Source organism: Crassostrea angulata, chromosome 4 (assembly GCF_025612915.1).
Source record: "Crassostrea angulata isolate pt1a10 chromosome 4, ASM2561291v2, whole genome shotgun sequence".
Taxonomy (NCBI): domain Eukaryota; kingdom Metazoa; phylum Mollusca; class Bivalvia; order Ostreida; family Ostreidae; genus Magallana; species Magallana angulata.
In genome coordinates, this window is record NC_069114.1 from 41,827,045 (window position 1) to 41,846,809 (window position 19,765).

A 19,765-nucleotide genomic window follows, 5' to 3' on the forward strand; every position below is an offset into this window, starting at 1 on the left:
TTAAAATAATAGTTTGTTTATTATAATTTATACACGTCAGTACAATACCATAACTTCCATAAGCGGTGATATATAGGACACAATAATACAGTAAATGTTGTTTATTCTACATCATATCACCAAGACTCACTAAATATAGTAACAATATAAATGTGTATCGCCAAACTAATTGTTATCCATTGTACACAGGCCTTGCCGCCTTAGAATTTTCTCTCATAATCAAAAAAAATATGTAATAAAAAACTTTACTTATTAAAAATTGGATGATATTTTATGTGTAATATAAATTCACAAGCTTAATCTTCTGTCATTCAAAATTCACAGTACATGTATAAGTGTGTGTAAAAATTAATATTTCAAAGACAATATAACAACTGTACTATTGTACTAATGTTGATCGTTGATCACTCAAGGAATCTCATTTTAGGAGAGGGTTTATATAGGCTTTGCCTGTTGCCTAATCCATTTGATTACTCAATAAAATATTTTTAAATTAGGAATCTCATTGCTATTTTTGATTTACCATATTTGGCCTTCGTTTGTGCTTATATATCACATGTGAAACTTTCCTAATCTAGAAGGAATATAAACTCTACTTATCTAATAAGATAATATATAAAAGAATCCTTATGTATAATAACACAACTATTTTGCTTATAGGCAAAAATATATTAAAAAGTATAGGTGTATATATACAGTTGAATTTCAATATCTCGAACACTGATATATCAAATACAATGAATATGTCAAAGAGATTTGCAAGTCACAACCACTTATTATTTAAGTATTTGACCCTTGATATATCAAAAACTTGGATATCTTGAAGTCTTTAAACAGTCCCATCTAGTTCGAGATAACGAAGTTTGACTGTAAATGGGTACTCTTTCATATATTAAAAACTAACTAACAATGTTGCATTGAACTTCACCAAACGCTCTTTCATAACTAAGTCTTCATAACTAAGACTTGTTACCATGGTTTACTAACATTAATTTTATTTTTTTTTAATTGTTACACCTAAAAAGTATTATTTACAAATTCTTCTTAATTTAAATACAAAATATATCCAAAAATTTACCAAACCTAGTAGTAGAGAATAAAAATTAATGCATTTTGATATCTTAATTTAAAATGTGTAAATGTGAATTGAGGAAGTTTAATTCTATGAAAATTAGTTAGTTTAACAATGTAACTATAAACAAAGTTATTTCTAAAATCAGCATGGAATGGATGGACATGGCATCTAATCATTTCATGAAATTTAATTAATTATATTGCTGTAAGAAAATAGATTACACTGCAAAACTGAGGACAATATAAATATAACCAACAAAACGGAACGATTATATAAACACAAAAATATTAATTATAATAAAAAAAATCACCCATAGAGTACATGTACTATAAACAGAACAAAAAAGAAAAGGAAAAAACACAACAGGGCATACCCTAGTATTTCAAGATCAACAATAAACATTGTATGTAAGTCATAACAAAGAATGTTAATTAAATACACAGTCATCTTACTAGCTCTCCAAACCAGCTACTTGAGATGTACATAGCTTTCAAAACAAGATTTACCCACAGCTTTTAATTAATATAAGTACAAAATCAAACAGAAAGGAAAGGTAATGAAAATAGCATGTTAGCCTATTATTAAAGAATGCTTCTTCATTATTTTTGGAAAATTTGTCTCGTAAATATTAAGAAACAAATGCACAAATCTACATTGTAAACTTCATTGGTGGAATGGTGGTAATTTTGATGTAAATGTAACTTTTTATTATTCATTTTGGAAACTACCAACCATGCAAACATTTCTATATTTATGTTTATTACATAATACTTAATATGAACTGAAATCATCGACAACTATGTACTATTTTTCTTTATAATTATATATATATACGACAAGTTAAGAAATCAAAAGCAAATCTATGACTCATAACAGAGAAAATAAAAACAACATTCATCAAATTGTAAATGAACACATGCTGCATAAATGTGTACAACAAAAGTTTGCGTGTGAATTTGCATTTATTTCTAAATGCTTGCACACCTGATGCACTGTCACAGTCTATCGATAAACCTTACAACCTCCAGTTGTGATCATAATTCAACACATGCAACTGCTCTGATTCAAAGTAAAAATTTCAATGCAGGTATATGTGGTGAAAAAAATATTTCAGAGGATTTGGTGTTAAAATCTGTATTAAATTCTCTTGTATCTTTTACCATTATGTTCCAATATACATTACAGAATGTGCCTGGAAAAAACCAAATTCTAAACACCTACTTTATCAAAAAACAATGTTATTTCTTAATTGATTTAATTAATTTAATTAAATCTACCTACAATTGCATTTTAAAATAATGCTTTTGGCAACAATGGGATGAAAAAACATCAAGGAAAGCAACACTTGAAAAAAAGATACTGTTATAAAAAACAGTCTCAGGCAACCATGCAACTACCAGCCCTTAGTAAATAATTGTGCTTAAAATATAAGCTACTATTTCATTGTACACATGATGTACAAGCAATACAAATTATCAAAAGCAAAAGAAGAATTAAGAAAAACATGTAAAGTAAATATATATATCAAGTAAGATAGCACTGTGTTTCCATCAGGAATAAAACAAGAAGGTGTGAGGAGCACTATGTTTTCATCAGCAAAAAGTCGCTTAAAAAAGTGTAATAAAAATGCTTGAGGAAGATATTCCTTTTTTGAAGGAAATTATAAAGCACTTTATTATTTGTAAATTAAATGAAGCACTATTTATATGTGTGTGAGCAATAATAGAAGTATATCTTCATTATAAAAGCCTTGAATTAAATTTATCATAGTGTAAGTTTAATATTTATATGAGTCACCTTAGAAAAAAGTATGCCTTGTTAAAAAAGAACCTTTGGTTGTTTTACTATTTGCAGCGTGACATTACTGTGGAATCATTAAATTTCGTGGGGGCCAATTTTCGTGGATTGCTTCAATTTTACAGGTTCATTTGGGCGTAATTTCGTGTATTCTCGGATACTTACAAAAGAAAACATGACTTCATAGTCCTGATTTATTTATTCGTGGAGGATGTTAGTTCGTGGATGAGCGGTGCCCACAAATTCCACGAAAACTGAGCCACCGCGAAATCTAATGATTCCACAGTATTAAGACACTGTCATGGCAATACTTAAAAGAAGTCCTAGCTCAGAGTAATAAGATACATTGTAAAACATTTCTTTTTCCTTCTCTGTTAATGTTTATCAAACATATATGCAGGTTCACACAGAAAAAAACCCACAAAACAATTAGAACTACAGTAAAACACGCTTATAACAAAGTCCCAGGGACGGCCAATTTAACTTCGTTATAAGCGTAGTTCGTTATATCCGTCAAGTTTACAACATGAAATAGAGACTTGGGGAATGAAATTCACTTCGCTGTAAGCGTTAATTCATTATAAGCGTGTTTGCTATAACCGTGTTTTACTGTATTACCGAGTAAAATATATATTAAGTTTTTTAAAGTTGAGAATCAATTTCAAATCAATCATGGTTTTAGAAAATTGGTTTCACTTCTGCAGACTGCTAAAAAAAAGGAAATTACAGAATCTTAAAATAAAAACATGACAAATGTTTCTGAAAGACTTGCTCAAACACGAAGAAAATAGGTATTAAAGATGTCTTAGTAAAGAGGAAAAGAGAAGTGAGAAATGAAGACACATATTATGAAGAATCCTGAATGTTTAGAAAAGAGTGGTATGTCTCAAGACCCGCTGTCTCTTTCACTGGTTCCTCACAAACAACTAATGGTCAGACATCTTACTGTGTGATACACGCAGTGCTTATAATTCCAACAATCACAATAATATGACTACATGTATTTCTACTACCGGTGCAAATAACAATTACCCTTAGAATATTAAATTACAAGATCACATACTTATTGGAAAGGATAAATAATAACATGTATTATATGTATATATATATATATAAAGCCATAACATTGTTACATGGATCATTGAAATGCTGTTGATATTTTAGAAAAAATTTGGCAAGAATCTGCTAAACTTTTCTGTTGCGTTAAAAGATTCTGACAAATATTTCAGAATTATACAATGGATGCATGCATCCTATGAAAAATGTTTCTTTATACTTTAAACACAAGAACTATCACAGAAAAAAAGGAAAGACCCATAATATCAATGGTAAATTTTAAAAAAAAATCAGACACTTCCTATGGACCATATTCTGAAATTATCATACCTGTTCTATAAACAGGTATTTTTCTAAAACTTCGAAGGAACAATTTTTACTCTGACAATATTTAAAGTGCACAGTCACATTGTTATTGTGATGGGTGTCTGTTAATTTGAAAATTTTCACAGCATTAAGCACTTGCAAAATATATAAATAGACTTAAACATGAGATTATACTAAAATGTCCCATACAGTTGTAGTGTGGGTGCATGTGTATCATGTCTATGCATAAATGGTATCAAACACATATCCATTACTTTCAACTAGTACCGGTAACGTTTCCATTAGGTATCACAGTTGTCAAACAGATTTTGATCATGAATAAAAATAAAATATCTTAATTATATAAACTATGCTCTACAATAATGTGATGTCTGGGATATTTGAATGGCAGGTTACATTTAGTGTTTCTAGTTTTACTATTATCAAATTTAAGTATTGGTTAATTCTATTTTTAATGTCCATTATTTGTTACCTATTCGTTATTCAAAATAATTAATCAAGAATATTGTCTCATGCAATCTTGCCTAAAAAATAAAAGTGAGACATCAAAAATAAGAAGAATTATTGCCTGTATAAGAACTATAGGGTTCTACATACAACACCGGCAGTATATAATCAGGCCGATTATTTCTCAAATTAAGCAAGAAATAAATAACAGACTTCACAATAAAAAGCATGTTACATATTACAATCGTACAGACACAGAATACTGCAAGAATTGACTGAAATTTCCCATACAATGACTGACTGACTAGCTCTGTTGCTGACCAAGATCCCACTTTGATTGACATGCTCCTCACTGACAATTCCCCTAGTCTGCATCATCCTCGTTTTCCATGTTGATCATTCGACTGCGCCGACCAAAACACAGACAGCTTGACTTGCAGCGCTGCCAACGGGAGAACTGGTGCCTCTGCTGGATCATCTGTTTGGGGGTCATGTCTCTCAGGGCCATGGTGTAGTACTCTTTCTCTTGGGTGTACCTGGAAAAGACTTATATTTGTTATAGTGATCCTCCCCAGTACTCAGGATAGTTTATCCAGAGTTTTGAGATATACAAGAAAAGTCCTTCTTTATGGTAAACCCTAAATTTGGCAGCCCCCAATTCAGATTGTGACATTGAAAGTTTACCATAATCCCATACCATTGTAAATTACATGAATCGTTTGAATGAATTGTTTGCAAGCTACTTGCTTGCCAGTTTTTGTTGTTGTCTATAGCTAGTACACACAGAGAGAGAGAGAGAGAGAGAGAGAGAGAGAGAGCGCTTACATCAATACCACACAAGGTTAAATTTCCTGTTTATAATAGTATTTATTTAGCTTTTTTTTTTATTACTGATGTCATCGAAATTCTCTATATTTTTTTTAAAAAACTAATTCAGTGTGTACTCCTAAAGTGTCATTCACTTATAATTCACTTTATAGAAAATTGTGTATGAAGTGTCACTTTAGACTAAAGCTAGCTTCAATCTGTACAAATTTCCTCATTCTTTCAGATATTTGGTGTATGTTCTCATATGAAGCAACTACATGTAGTGCACATGACTGCCAATATTGCACACACTTTAGACTTAAGTTAATATCTATAGATTCAGAGATATATAAAGAAAACTTCTTGTATTATTGCACTTAAACATATATAAATTTCCTGAAAGACTATTTTGGTAAACCCATTGAATCTTTGTTTAATAATATACCATTTTCAAAATTGTAAAGACAGTTAGGAAATACATTTGTATCACACAACTTGTAAACAAATATGTAGTATTACATGAAGCCTGATCCAACTTTAAGCTGTACGGTAAATCACGGTTACAGCTAGGGAACACACAAAAAATATCATGCTTATAGTGAAGACAGTTTCATTTCTTTAATCTTAAAACATAATATAACCTAAATTGATATAATGATTTACATGTTTATAATGCTTATACACACCCTTATAAAAATTCATGCTTACAACAAAGTCAGTTTCACTATTTTTACAATCTGATTAAATCTTTGATCAGCTCTGACAACTTTTTGTCACCACACAGAGCTGAGTTTAATCAGATTGACCACATAGATATATAACAAATCAAAATACTGTATACAGGGAAGTTACTCACCCCCATTTTATTTTAGCCCCTTTTACCCTCATTGTCAGTGGGCAAATTTTTAAATTACTATGTTAAATATATTTAAAAAAGTATCATATTTTAACACAACTGGGTTTGGGTGAATTCAAGATGGGCGAAACCATTTGCAAGTGTAGAAGGGCAATAAAAATGGGGGGTGAAATAACCCTGTATATAGTAGTGCTTTGTTATGACAGTGTTTTACTGTATGTAGAGTTTAGGGGACTCACCAGTCTGGGGGCCACTTGTTCTGGGCAATGTGTCTCTGGTTGTCGGGTTGCAGCTTGTACAGGAGGCTGAAGTACTTCCTGTGGACCATGGTGTAGTTCACGCACACGTAATCCAGACACCACCCGGCCAGCTCTACCGCATTGTGGAACTGTGGACAATGACACGTAACTCATTAATATGATAAATTCACATTCAAATTTGTTTATGTGCCTGTATGTTAAACACAAAAAGTGTTTTACACTGACATTTAGATGTAATGAACAAATGACTTTACTCCGAGATTTCTCTAAATGTAACAGGGACACCTGTTTTCATATTATGACATGCGCACGGTACAAATCAAAATATAAAATCTAGAGTAACAGTCAGGGAAATCTCAGATCAAAAGAATAAATTGACATCAACAACATATTCAAACTTGCATTAAAAAAAAATATGTTGGCAATTTGATTCTTGCATGTATACATAACGACTATGTCTATTCTCACACAGTCTAATTTTCGACCAATTACAAGTAAGCACCCTTTCAAAACATACATGTAGTTAAAGATTACAGAGCTCACCAAGACAAGACATTAACCTTTTACATGATACCACCATTATGATTTTATTTGAAAATCGTAGTTCAATATGATTATTCCATTATAAATTGTACTGTATAGTATGATACAATATTGTATTAATGTGTCCGATTTTCAATATCATTTTTTATCATATGATATGATATTGTATCATGTAGTAAATTAAAATTTTACAATAAAATATTTTGAAATGAAAAGTCACCTGACTTTTTAAAAAGTCAATCTACTTATCGCAAAACAAACATTTAAGCATCAAGAACTTGCTTGCACAAATGATACATCATACATTTAATAACTGCTTATCAAAGTCCTTTAATGATCAATTGCTCACAAAACTTAACATCTATATTAATGTTCAAAATATTGATTAAGAACCTGTCTATAAGCTTTGTACAGGTCTTATTCCATGCAGGCTTATATAAAACACTTTTCTTCAATGATTTTGGAGTGCTCTTAATTGATAAGTAAAATGATTGCATTAAGTCAAACCAACAAAATATGCACCACTTTAAAACATTCATTAGGCCACTTTTACATTCAGCTTTTACAAAATCTATTTGATCATTGAAAGTCCTTAAAAATAGATGTACTTTTATTGAGCTTATCTCATGGAATATCTGGAAATGACATTTATCATGTTTAAATAACATGTACCAAAACATGTATATCTAAAAAAGAGATGCTAAAATATAGAACTTTTATGCCTATTAAATAAATCCAGTTATGTCATTCGATCTGACAACATACCGCACTATACATGATGAATTATAAATATTGTTGAATATTTCAAATGAAAAATCGTGGTGTTTTATGTTTTACTATTGTTTTTTTTTAAATTAAGTAATGATTAAACATGCTATAAACTATATTGTAAGGTAAAATTTCCTTGGACTTTAGGAAGATTTTCATTCTAATACAACTGCAAAATTGTAGGCACAATTACATGGTTTGAAATCATAATTTTCATATGTATAAACTGGTACTATGAATCATTTTAATTAAAGCATTGGAGTAGTCTGGATTGATGTCAATACATGTATTGCATTAAGACTTTATATGAATGCCATATCAAATGAGGAAATTTTATTTAGAGAATGAGCGCCCTGGTACATACTGAATCTAATTTTTGAAAAAACTCTAATCAATATTATTTGAGGAGAATTTATTGTAAAATTATGTGAATCTATAAAACCATCAAAATAATATTTGATAACATTTTTTATGAAAAAGCAACACAAAAAAATTGATGTAATTCAGTGAGCTTACACCCCGTAAATTTACTAATACTATACTTTTTGAACCTTACACGCCTACTGCTAAAGCTTAGAGTGGTGAGCAAAGGTCTAAATGTGTAATACTTCCCCATAAACAGTACATGTATATACAGTAACATGTACATAGCTTTACTTTTTTCAATTTTTTAACATTTCTTTAAAAACACATTTCATAAATGAACATGAAAAATTTTCAAATCTTCCAACAAACTAACAATCCTCCACTGATATGGCTTATTTTGTATAGATCAATTTATTTTTCAATTATGCCTCTTCCTTTTTAAGAGTATAGACAAATAAGTCTATATACTGAGCAATAAGGAAGTGGACCCTAATTTCAGGAATTTATCATCAGGTTCAGAGAGTGAGCAAAATGTGTCAATCTTCATCACGACAAAGATAGCTACACAGGTAACAAACATTTTAATCTTTTTTTTTCCTAATGTATACTGCATATAATGTTTATATTATGGAAACCAATTTCATTACATATGTAGCTATTAATTTATTTTACCATTCTCTAGTGTAAAAGTGGTAAGGGATGAAAAACTAATTTGTAACATGTTTTGCAATGCATGTTTACCTGTGATGGATCACAAAAAAAAATATTTGTGATAAAGTGGTTCTCCAGCCAACAGATCAAAATAAATTTCTCATGCATGGATAAAAGCAGCAAATAGTGTCGACTATTTCATACCTAATATTAAATCAAATATCTGTGTATCTTTGCAATACATCTTTTAAATTGTCCTTTTTTGGACTTTTTCAGAGATCAGTAGATTTTACATATTCTTTGTCATGTATTCAACTGAAAATAAAATGATAATTGTTTCCTTCCTTATATTAATCTATTATACTTTAGGGTAGAATAAGATCACTGATCAGCCAAAAGATGAAGTTTAATACAATGGCTAAAAAAAAGTTATACAATTTATCACTTTGCTTTCTCTTTGTAGAATTCTTCAGTGCAGTTTTAACCAAATAAAACAGTGGCTAGAAATGTTGCTGTGACAAAGTAATATAATGGCACTCATTGCAGAAAAAATTGACTGTGGAAAGTGTGCGAAGCCGGCTGAATGTGTGTGCAAGACCTGCGGAGAAAACTTCTGTGAAAAATGTAAACGACAACATTTGAAATCCAAATCCACCAAGAATCACCAGTTGTCTCCCCTAGCTTTCTCTGATAGGGATGAATGTGTACTGCACACAACACACACGTATGACATGTGTTGTAAAGACTGTGATGTCCCAGTGTGTGTTAAGTGTGTTACCGAAAACCATGTGGGGCATGTGTTTGTGGAAAAAGAGATGTTGTATCAACAGAAAAAGGACACGGTTCTCTCCATTATCTCTACCCTGAAGAATAAACTAGTTCCCAAGTGTAAGGATACACATAACCAGGTCCTCGAAAACATTACCAACTGTAAGCAGGTCATGGCCAACATAAGGGGCCGAATTAGAGACACTGCTCAAGAAATTAAGTCACTAGTAGATGCAGTGCTTGAAAAGAACATGGCCACACTTGAGAGAATGGAGATTTCCTTGTTGCAGAAACTTTTGTCAGAGGAGAGTACAATTAGTGACCAGTTGACATTATTGACGGATAAGTTGGATGATTTAGAGTATAGATATCAGAACTGTACTCCTGCTCAACTGATGCTCACAGCCGATACCAAACTGCCACTAAAAGAGGAAAATATTCCATATCCCAAACAGCTGACTTTGCCCGAATATCACAGCAAATCTATACCTGAGGACAAGATTTCTCGACTCTTTGGAGAAATCATTGAATCCCCCGATGCAATGGAAGTCCCTATTACTCCTGTGCATGATCTTGGAAACCTTTACAATAACATGACATTCCCTGTCCAAAAAGTCATTGGTTTTGCGCCCTCTGACATCCAATACGGGCGTCACATCAGCTGCATGAGGAACAGTTGTGCATGGGTTAGTGACCGTCTGAGTAACATGACTTTGGTGAACATTCAAGGGACAACTCTGGACACTTTCTCCATCAAAAGTAAAGGGGATGGGTACCACTGTGCCACAATGACCAATAATCTACTCTACATTGACAAAGCCATGAAAAGGATCAGCAAACTCCTTCCAAAAGAGAAGAAAGTAGAGAGCCTTTTCTCTATTCCTAAAACCTGGGCCGCAATAAGCATTCATTCCTCTTGGATCAATGAAGACATTTTGATAGGCATGCACAACAAACAGGAGGCCAAAATAGTTCGCTTTGAAAGCACTGGAAAAGAACTAGAAACTATTCAGAGAAACAGCAAGACTGGGGAAGACCTGTACTGCTACCCCCACTACATCACAGAAGGACCAACAGGGGATGTCTGTGCATCCGACTTTGAAAAATTCTCCGTCATAACTGTCAACAGGAAAGGGGAATACAAATTCACCTATAAAGGGCCCAAGAAGGCACAGTTTTTTCCACATGGAATTTGCACTGACAAAGTAGGAAATATCCTGGTTTGTGACAATCAGTGCAAGTACAGAATCCACATGTTGGATCCCGATGGAGTTTTTCTACGCTTCCTCTTGTCTAAGGATGATGGCATCCTAGAACCACTTGGATTATGCATCGATGATTGTAATAATCTCTGGCTTGGTCAAAGAGGAAAAGAGTTTGTGTCAGTCTTCAAGTATAACACCCATGTCAATGAAAATTTGTACATGTAATTGATAATGAAACTGTCACATCCTTACCAAATAATACCCATATCAGGACATGCATAACTAGTCAAAATTATGTTGAACTTATAACATGCCAAAGGGAAATTTGTCACTGGTACATGTATTTACATGTATTTCCTTTTCCCTGATTACTTTGATTTTCAAAGTATGTCTGTTTACCATCATGTTGATTTTTTGTTTATCTATACTCTCAATAAATGATTTACAAAAGAAGTATTGTTATTTAACATACAATGCATTTATTTCTTTAAGTGTAAAGGATAATTAGGATCTTATGCATGTCATTTCAATGAATGTTGAGTTTTTCAACAATAATATTTAAGACTGAAGAATATTTATGTACCAATTTTACATGAACAATTTCTAAATCAAAACAAAAACCTACCCCTCTTGCAAATGAACAATCAAGCATCGAAAACCTTTAGAACAATTTCCTATGAAAACATTTATGTAAATAAAATTAACATAAAATATTCATGTGATTTCTCACCCAAAATACATGGAAAGCACACACTGAATGTGTAAATTTTCACAGATACATGAAAAAAAATATTAATCTTTTTAAATCTTTGGAAATATCGCAAATTTATTAAATTAAAAAAACCCACTTAACCAGAACTAAGCCAAGATAATTTAAACCCAATATTCACCTGAGCTGGTTCGATAAGTTTTAAAGTCTCCTCTACAATTTTGTCTCCGTTTGCTTCTGCCTGCAAAAGTTCCGAGACAATCTCATATTCCAGAGCTTTGATCATGTGCTTCAGGCACAGCCTATCAGCAGCCTCAAAAAGTCCCACAATGTCCGACCCGTCCAGCGAGGGTAACCGCCCTAAGTACAAATAGGTCATCAACACTCTAAAAGTCTGCACATCCATCCCTGGGAATGGTATCTACAAATGATAGATTTATAAACTGGAATTGAGTTTGTGATTATGGCAAATGGTGAAGTATCAACTTTCAATTCACATACAAAATGTATAAATTGCCCAAAAGTAGGACACCAAGTATAAATTGAATGCTAAGGGAAGAGAATTCAACATATCTGGAAACATACAATTTCAGCAGAAGACTCCATGAAATTGGCACTAAACATGGCAAACATCATTTCACATCTAGCCATTAGAATTGGTTTATGAAGGGCAATAACTCCATCTTCCAACTGGAATTCAATGTCTACAAGAAAATATCTTGAAAGAATCAGAGTCAATTTGTAATCAAGATGTATTTTATGGCTCTCTTTAAAGAAAATGAATGGTTGAAAAACTGATTATCCAGACTAAAACATACCAGTGAATCTTCCAGACTCCAGCCCAATGGATTGCAACTTATTTCTGCGTGATGTGTAGAAATTGGATTCTAGTGGGTGATTTAGGTAAGATTCCCCTGTCTGAAGATTGGAAACCATTAGGATCAATGTTGGAAGCATCAGAATTTCAGCCGCTCTGCGTAACTCTGCGAGACAGTCACATGACCCAGGAACTTGTCCCGAGTACCAAAACCGGAGAACATACTGAAAGGCAAGTGGATTCAGTTCAGAATCCATGGTGATCACAGTCTTTTTTTCTTCTACCAAACTGAGTGGATCCATCCACAATTTTTCTTCCACTTTAACAAACCCAGGAACATTCAGCAGACGACAATTTCCATTGGTCATTGCTTCGGTACCATGGAGACAGATATCTGGCAGAGGAGGAGCTCCACCTATAAGGTTTTCTTTGTCCTCTTTCCCACCATTTTTCTCAGATTTTCTGCCGCTATCCGACCCACTGCTACCTTGTCTTGATAAAGACTTTCTACCATTGGCTTTTGGGGAATGAACAAAAATACCCTCAAAAACACTTTCAGCAATGATCAAACAGATTTTATGAGCTCTAAAATGTGTTCCTTGTACATCGAAAATAACGTCCCCATCCTCCTGTAGAAGTTTAGACAAGTCTTCATGAGGCGCCGTCCCTGGGTCTTTTATGATTGGCAGCTCAGGTTTGGGGATATCCATAGGGGCCTGAATTAAAGGATACTGTACACGTCGTAGTTGAGGATTCCAAAATTTCAATGCCCGCCGTTCGATTAATGTGGCCCTAATCACATTAAAGAACAACTCCTCAATACCATATTTAGTCAGCACACTTGTTTCATAGTATGGAGCTCCTATGCTAGCTGCCATATCCCTTCCACTCATTGGCGGCAAAATGTCTTCATCACTGACAGCTCTGAAAAAAGGATTGTTTATTGTAAAGCATAATATCTATTGAGTGTAAATTCATTTAAAAATCTATACATATGAGGAAATTATACTATCAAAAAGACTTACACAAATTTTAAAAATGCCATATTTCAAACACATTTCAACATGACTATCAAAGTTACCTCCCTTTTCACACTATTTTGTGTGTGTGTGTGAGAGAAAGAGAGACAGACAGAGAAACAGAGAGAGATAACACTTGAGTTTACTTGTAAAGCAATCCTTTGTTCATTTTCTTGTACTTTTCATTCTTATACAGGTAGCGTAGGTCTGCATGAGTCCCCACCAGTACGATGGGTGTGGCAGGGCACCGACTCTTGATCTCCGGGAGCCAGAACCTCTCCACGTTCTTCAGAGAGCTTGGTTTGACCACACTGAAGCACAGCAGAATCACGTCCGACCTGCAACCCAAAAACCATTATCTGATTAAATTTAATATTTAACTATTATCTTTAGTAACATTTTGTGTATTCTTAAGAATAATCAAATTTTGGGATCAAATGATGGCACTCTCGGGGATCAGTGAATGACTTTATATTGTATACGGTAAGTTAACATTAAAAGGGGTAAAAATCAATTTTTTTAACAATATAGCTAATTACAGAAATGGAAGATAAACAGTACAATTTTTTCATAGACTTTGGAGAGGACATGTTGGTGTGTATTCATATCAAATTATCTGTAAAACATTTTTATTTCCCGTTCCTGGTGGAAATAAAATCCTAAATTGTATTCAGTCATAAATGATCACATTTACAGATCAACTCTTACTAGAAGATGAAATATTTATTGGACATCGAGTTATTTCCTTGTATGTACTGTACACAGCCTTACCCTCTATATGCAAACTTCCTGTTCTTGTCATGGTAACCAAAAGTATCCCATAGTTTCAGGGAACATCGAACTCCATCTACATTACACCATGACCTGTCCATCACCTAAATACACAAATCGTTCCAATATTTGAAATCTGAATAACTTATGTGTATTCAATCTATTGAAGATCAATTATAAAGCAAGAATAATGCCATAAAAAATTTAACACACAAAAAAACTTTCAATGAAATGACAATAAACTGGAATCTTTTAATACATAGGATAATAAGCTGTATTAAATGTCTCTATTGAAATAGGAATAATCTTAAATACATGTATATATATATGTTAGTATAATGTTACTTCAAAGTCATTTCAAGTTGCAATGTCCCTTTAAAATTGTAAAAATCTAAAACATATAGACTTTATCAAAATCTTTGTTACCTCTTGATCGTTTCTGTAGTGATCAATGGCCCACACCGAGGATGCAGGGGTCTTGACGAGGCGTTCCAGGGTGTAATTTGTCCCACAGGCCCAGGCACAGGTCAGGCAGGTCTTCCCCACCCCCGCATCCCCCACCACCACACACTTGATGTATTCATACTGACTCCCCTCCTCCAGAGACCGGTTCACCATGGCCGACCAATTTAAGACACTGACCTCTTGTTGTAATGGTTCCAATGAGGTCCAAAGATGCTCAGCATGGCCCTGAGAATACAGCGGAGAAAAATATAAATGCATGTACATCTTGTAGTCAACAGAACAGTTTTACTGCTGATTGCTGAATAAAATTTTACAATATTTTTTAAACAATGGTAGCATCTGTTGCATAGCCAGGTTATTTTTAATTTTAAAAACCTGGTACTGCATTTGTAAGAAACAAAGAGTACTTCATCTGTTGGCAACGGTTTTCATCGATTATCATATTTTGCCAAAATGAATGCACTTGTGTATAAAACGGTCCCCGCCCCCTCAAAACACAGTGCACTTTCCCTGTCCTCATCAAATAAATGGATTGATTCATTACCAAGATGTTGGTGCTTTTTATGTGTGTAATATCTTACTTTCTATCATTAATCTTCTTAGTCTTATTTAGATTGATTCAAAATCAAAGGGTTGTAACATATCTATCACAATATACATATAATAGCTGTACTTATAAACTCAACATCAGCATGATTACATAATTACCTGTGATGATCAGTTCAAGGGTGAGAGTTAATTACTTTCACATAAGCATATAGAGTTGTTTTATAGCTAGGGTAACTATTTGTGTGTGTCAAAAAGTTAAATATGCAATATCATATGAACTGTCACTTACACATTATTATTATAATTATCAAGTCTTGTATCTGGAAAACAACGTTTCTGGGACAAACCCTATAAATCTTTTTTGAGATTCAACAAATAAATTTCCATAAGTAAATAAACCATATAATTTTAAACTATCAAAAACATTTTGATTGACATAATTAGATTCCAGGAATAATGTCCAGATCACTTGAATGCAAATACTATGTCATTATATGAATAATTCAGAAGAAAATAACAAATACATTAAGAATTCCAAGTAACCCCATGCACATTAAATCAGCCCCTAAGCATTCACGGCCTGTTTGTTTTTGAAAGCATTGTGGCAAGCACATCTATATATACTGATCCGTGAGCTAATGAATAAATCAATCCAATAAGATATACAGGAGCTACATGTGTGATTCTCCAAACCAGTAATTGATTGTACATTGGGAGCCATTGAGGGGGCAGTCAATGATATTAGCAGCTAGTTCAAGCTAGCTTAAGGTCCTAGTCTTTATCAAGCCTCTCTCCTCAATGTAATTACTCTTCATTGATTCCAAATAAAAAAGAGATATGAAATACAAATTATCTGTTGAAGAGAAATAACCGCTTGATATATGGGGGCTATTAATGGAAATACATAATGGCTTTAGGTAACAACTGTATGAAATCAACATTCACAGGTCAACGTCAATTTCTCTTATTATTATAAACAGCCATACCTAAAAATGCCATCAATATACTCAAGCATAGGCACATATCCTCTGGGTGACTTACCATCGTAATTATACTGAATAAAGCTCTGTCGTAATATATTCAAGTGTAAATTATGAAAACATGACTCCCTTAAGACAAAGAAATGTGCAAAAGGCACTCCTATAGAGTAAAAAAATTACCTTGCTTTAATAGCTACGAAAAAGGAATTTCTTCCCAGGAGTTAAAAATTCCAAAGTTGTGTTGTGTGTAAACAGAACTGCATGTTTTAACCTAGGGTCATACAACAATGTGTATGCATCTCTTAAATTATAACTGCATGAACATGCTACTCATAATTAAGAATTAGCAAGAGAAAAAAAACATAAATAGTACTATTCAATCTATTTATTATTAAACCTTTTTTAAATTTCGACTACCTTTTCAATCTCTTTAGTGAACAGATAAAATGCAGTTAATTAAGTAATAAACTGATGATAACCCATTATTCTAGATATATATATTTACATTTATATTATAAACTAATCATGCCACTCATACTGGACGAGAGAAAAAAATAATGTACTAACCATATATTCAATATGCATACATCTTAACCTTTAAAAAAATATAAATTAATATAATTGACAAGCCATTTTAAAAATGATGATGATTAGTGATAAAGTGCATTTATGTACCGTAATAAAGCATCAGATTTTAAATCCTATCTCACCTACATGTATTACCAGATAATACTCATAAATCTAACTATGCAAGGTTAAAATGAATGTCTGGTTTAAATCAAAGATTTTATCTTATTCCTTATACATGTATTTCTAAGCTACTAAAATATCCATGTTGTTTGGTTGACTTTAAAATCTCAAGATCCGATTTAAAAAGCCACACTTTACGCACTGAGTTCTCGTGTAAGGTCAATAAGTATACGGCAGTTTAAATTCCAAACATGTGCATGTAATGACCAGTGGACATGCCTTTACATACTTTTAATCATAGTACTGGAATGCTCAAAATGACAAGTAAAAATTAAACAACAATTCTTTCCGCAGTCAACGTTCTAAATCTAATCTTTTAAAAAACAAACATGAATATTTCACTTCCAGAAGTCTTATTCTAATTACATTTATCACCATAATATTTGTCAAAGATCAAGGCCTTTTGGGCAAGTTGCTAATAGATTTTCCATAAACAGTTGATTTATAATCCTAAATGATCTTTCTGCTTCAGGGAATATCAGCTTAATTTAACTTGATATCTTTTTTAAATGCAATAGATTATGTACAGTACCTTATATACATATGATATCCTAGACAGAATATTTTTAAAACTCTATGCAGCTCTTGTAGAGTACATTTTGAGTTGCATGTTTCTGTCTTTTTTTTTTAGCTACTGAAGACTATGGTAAATCAATGACCTTCACAATGTGTTCTTATCTGACCTTAAGTGCCTTGATAGGACGAAACAAACAAAGGCTTTAACCTTCAAAGTTCAGACACTGTTCTCCCAAGGTTTCCTTGCTTTATTATTATCTTTCATTTAATACTCTGTCTATAGAAAGCTTTTTGACTGACACTCTCTGACAGATCTGAATTGAGCACCTGTTGGTCAGAGTGGGGTCAATATACAGTCAATGAAAGAGGATAATCATAAACCAAAAATGCTCAATATATTATTTAAAATGTTCTCTCTCTCTCTCTCTCTCGCTCTCACACACACACATATCAGTAACATACATTACATTTCCCTGGGTGAGTACCCAAAATTAAAACTGATGGCCCATTTTAAGTGAGGACCTTAATAAGGAATTACCAACTGACTTTTAAAGGACATTGATGTATTCACTTCATATCAGCCCATTACACAGCATTACTTCATTGTTTTGTGAAGCATGTTTAAATAACCATAGGGCTCCCATGCTTAGGACAACTACCTGCTCAGTGCTGTTAACCATTATGACAACAAGCCCTATTCAATCTTTCTATGACATGGTGGGGTTATTCATTCATTCTTTCCATCTCCAAAACTTACCTGTTTTTACAAGTAAAAACAAGTTATATATAGCTGATATTTAGATGGGGGAGGGAATATTATCTTATTAAATATGTACACTTAAGGGTGTTTTTCAAACATTTGATTTTCTTTTTACATAATCTACCTCAGGTTCTCTAACATTTGTACAAAGAGTAAAAAGATCATTGAAAAAAAACAAACAAACAATGGTATCATGTACGTACATGTACATGTAATTAATAAATCTCAAATTAAAAACACATTAAGCTTAAGTAAAGTAATTTTGCAAACTCTCAGAATAAAAATTGTATGAAGTATATAAGCTCATCATTATTTCTACATTCTAATATACATTTAATAGAGAACTTCACAATATCAATTTCTGAGGACATTTTCTTTTTTATTGCATAACTGTTAGAGGAATCATTTTGTAATTGAAATTCAATAATAATCACAAGTCAAGCCATGTGAAATATGAAATCCAGTGAATGTCATTTAACTAGTAATAAAACTACGGCAAAAGAATTGTTAATTGGTTGATGCTGAATAAATTTCACGACAGCTGCAACAGAAAACCAAGTGGGACTCATAAAAGAAAAAAGAAAATTATACTGACAAAATCGCCGAAGGCTTTGTTAATATAAGTATTTCAAATATGCCATTCAAACAGAATCATCGCAACATTTAGCTCGCTTAGTTTCTGACGAATGACAGGCATGAGTACATAATATTTACGCGCGCTTGCGGGCACATTACTGGCTGACATGACATGATTTTTTTTTTTTGATTGAAAACTGTGTCGCAAAATGATGTCATTCCATGTATTCATTTCTAAAGAAAAGATCAAATACAGAAAACAATAATAAAATGAAATATTATGAAAGTATCAATCAAAACTAAAACAAAATCAGTACCTGTCAGATAATTTTTGAAGAATGTCTGCTTCTTGGAAGTTCTTTGTTGACGTTCTGGACAACTTCCTTCCGTCGTAAACAAAATGAGTCATGTGATCATGTGCACAGAAAACAGTGACGTAGTTCTCAAGCACATGCGGAAAAAGGAGGATGGCGATAGATATCCGAAAGAATAAAGACGCCCTTTTAAAGGCATACAACGATGTTGTGGACGATAATTCATCAACGGATTGGTAATTTATTTTAACTGTTCATTGCAAAAATAACTAGCATGTTGGAAAAAGTGAATATATGTTTGAATAAGCCATTAGTCATACTTTGACCAAGCTTCCGCTTTTGTTTGATTTGTTGACACTGACTGTCAGGTGTGTCCAAAGCTCAAATCACAGCGGAATAATGAAGTTTAATTTCAAAGTCATTTAGCTATCACTCAAATGGCATAAATAATGTTGTAGTATACTTAACACGATTTCATTTTTTTTTGTTTCAAGCTGGAAATGTTAAAAGGGGGGGGGGTGGAATTATGTTTCTCTTCAAATAAAGAGGAAGGAAATGAAATTGTCATTCACTAATTTTTGAATACTATATGTAATCAAGATGCTAACACGTT

The 19,765-nt window shown here is 32.7% G+C and overlaps 3 protein-coding genes across 10 annotated transcripts in view; 2 read left to right on the forward strand and 1 right to left on the reverse strand.

Annotated features, from left to right (window-relative positions):
- Positions 1–19,241, reverse strand: LOC128181477 (rho-related BTB domain-containing protein 1-like). 2 transcript variants are annotated; one of them, XM_052849883.1, is made up of 9 exons: positions 19,156–19,241; positions 14,669–14,932; positions 14,243–14,346; positions 13,618–13,809; positions 12,454–13,376; positions 12,221–12,339; positions 11,817–12,056; positions 6,605–6,753; positions 1–5,238 (listed from the first exon to the last, which is right to left on the reverse strand). In XM_052849883.1, the coding sequence occupies exons 2-9, from the start codon at positions 14,858–14,860 to the stop codon at positions 5,067–5,069; spliced, it is 2,091 nt and encodes a 696-aa protein (XP_052705843.1). In that variant the 5' UTR covers positions 14,861–14,932; positions 19,156–19,241; the 3' UTR covers positions 1–5,066. The 2 variants fall into 2 exon arrangements, with proteins under 2 accessions (XP_052705843.1, XP_052705844.1); XM_052849884.1 differs by lacking the exon at positions 19,156–19,241 and adding an exon at positions 18,858–18,961.
- Positions 6,771–11,380, forward strand: LOC128181479 (uncharacterized). Its single transcript, XM_052849893.1, has 2 exons — positions 6,771–8,871; positions 9,417–11,380. Exon 2 carries the CDS (start codon positions 9,484–9,486, stop codon positions 11,149–11,151), a length of 1,668 nt encoding a protein of 555 aa, XP_052705853.1. The 5' UTR covers positions 6,771–8,871; positions 9,417–9,483; the 3' UTR covers positions 11,152–11,380.
- The window catches only part of LOC128181478 (drebrin-like protein B), a 13,904-nt gene continuing 13,378 nt past the window's right edge, over positions 19,240–19,765 (forward strand). For all 7 annotated transcript variants that reach the window (XM_052849885.1, XM_052849887.1, XM_052849886.1 and 4 more), the window contains exon 1: positions 19,240–19,388. In XM_052849885.1, the coding sequence (XP_052705845.1) occupies positions 19,306–19,388 (83 nt within the window). In that variant the 5' untranslated portion in view covers positions 19,240–19,305. The remainder of the gene's footprint in view (positions 19,389–19,765) is intronic.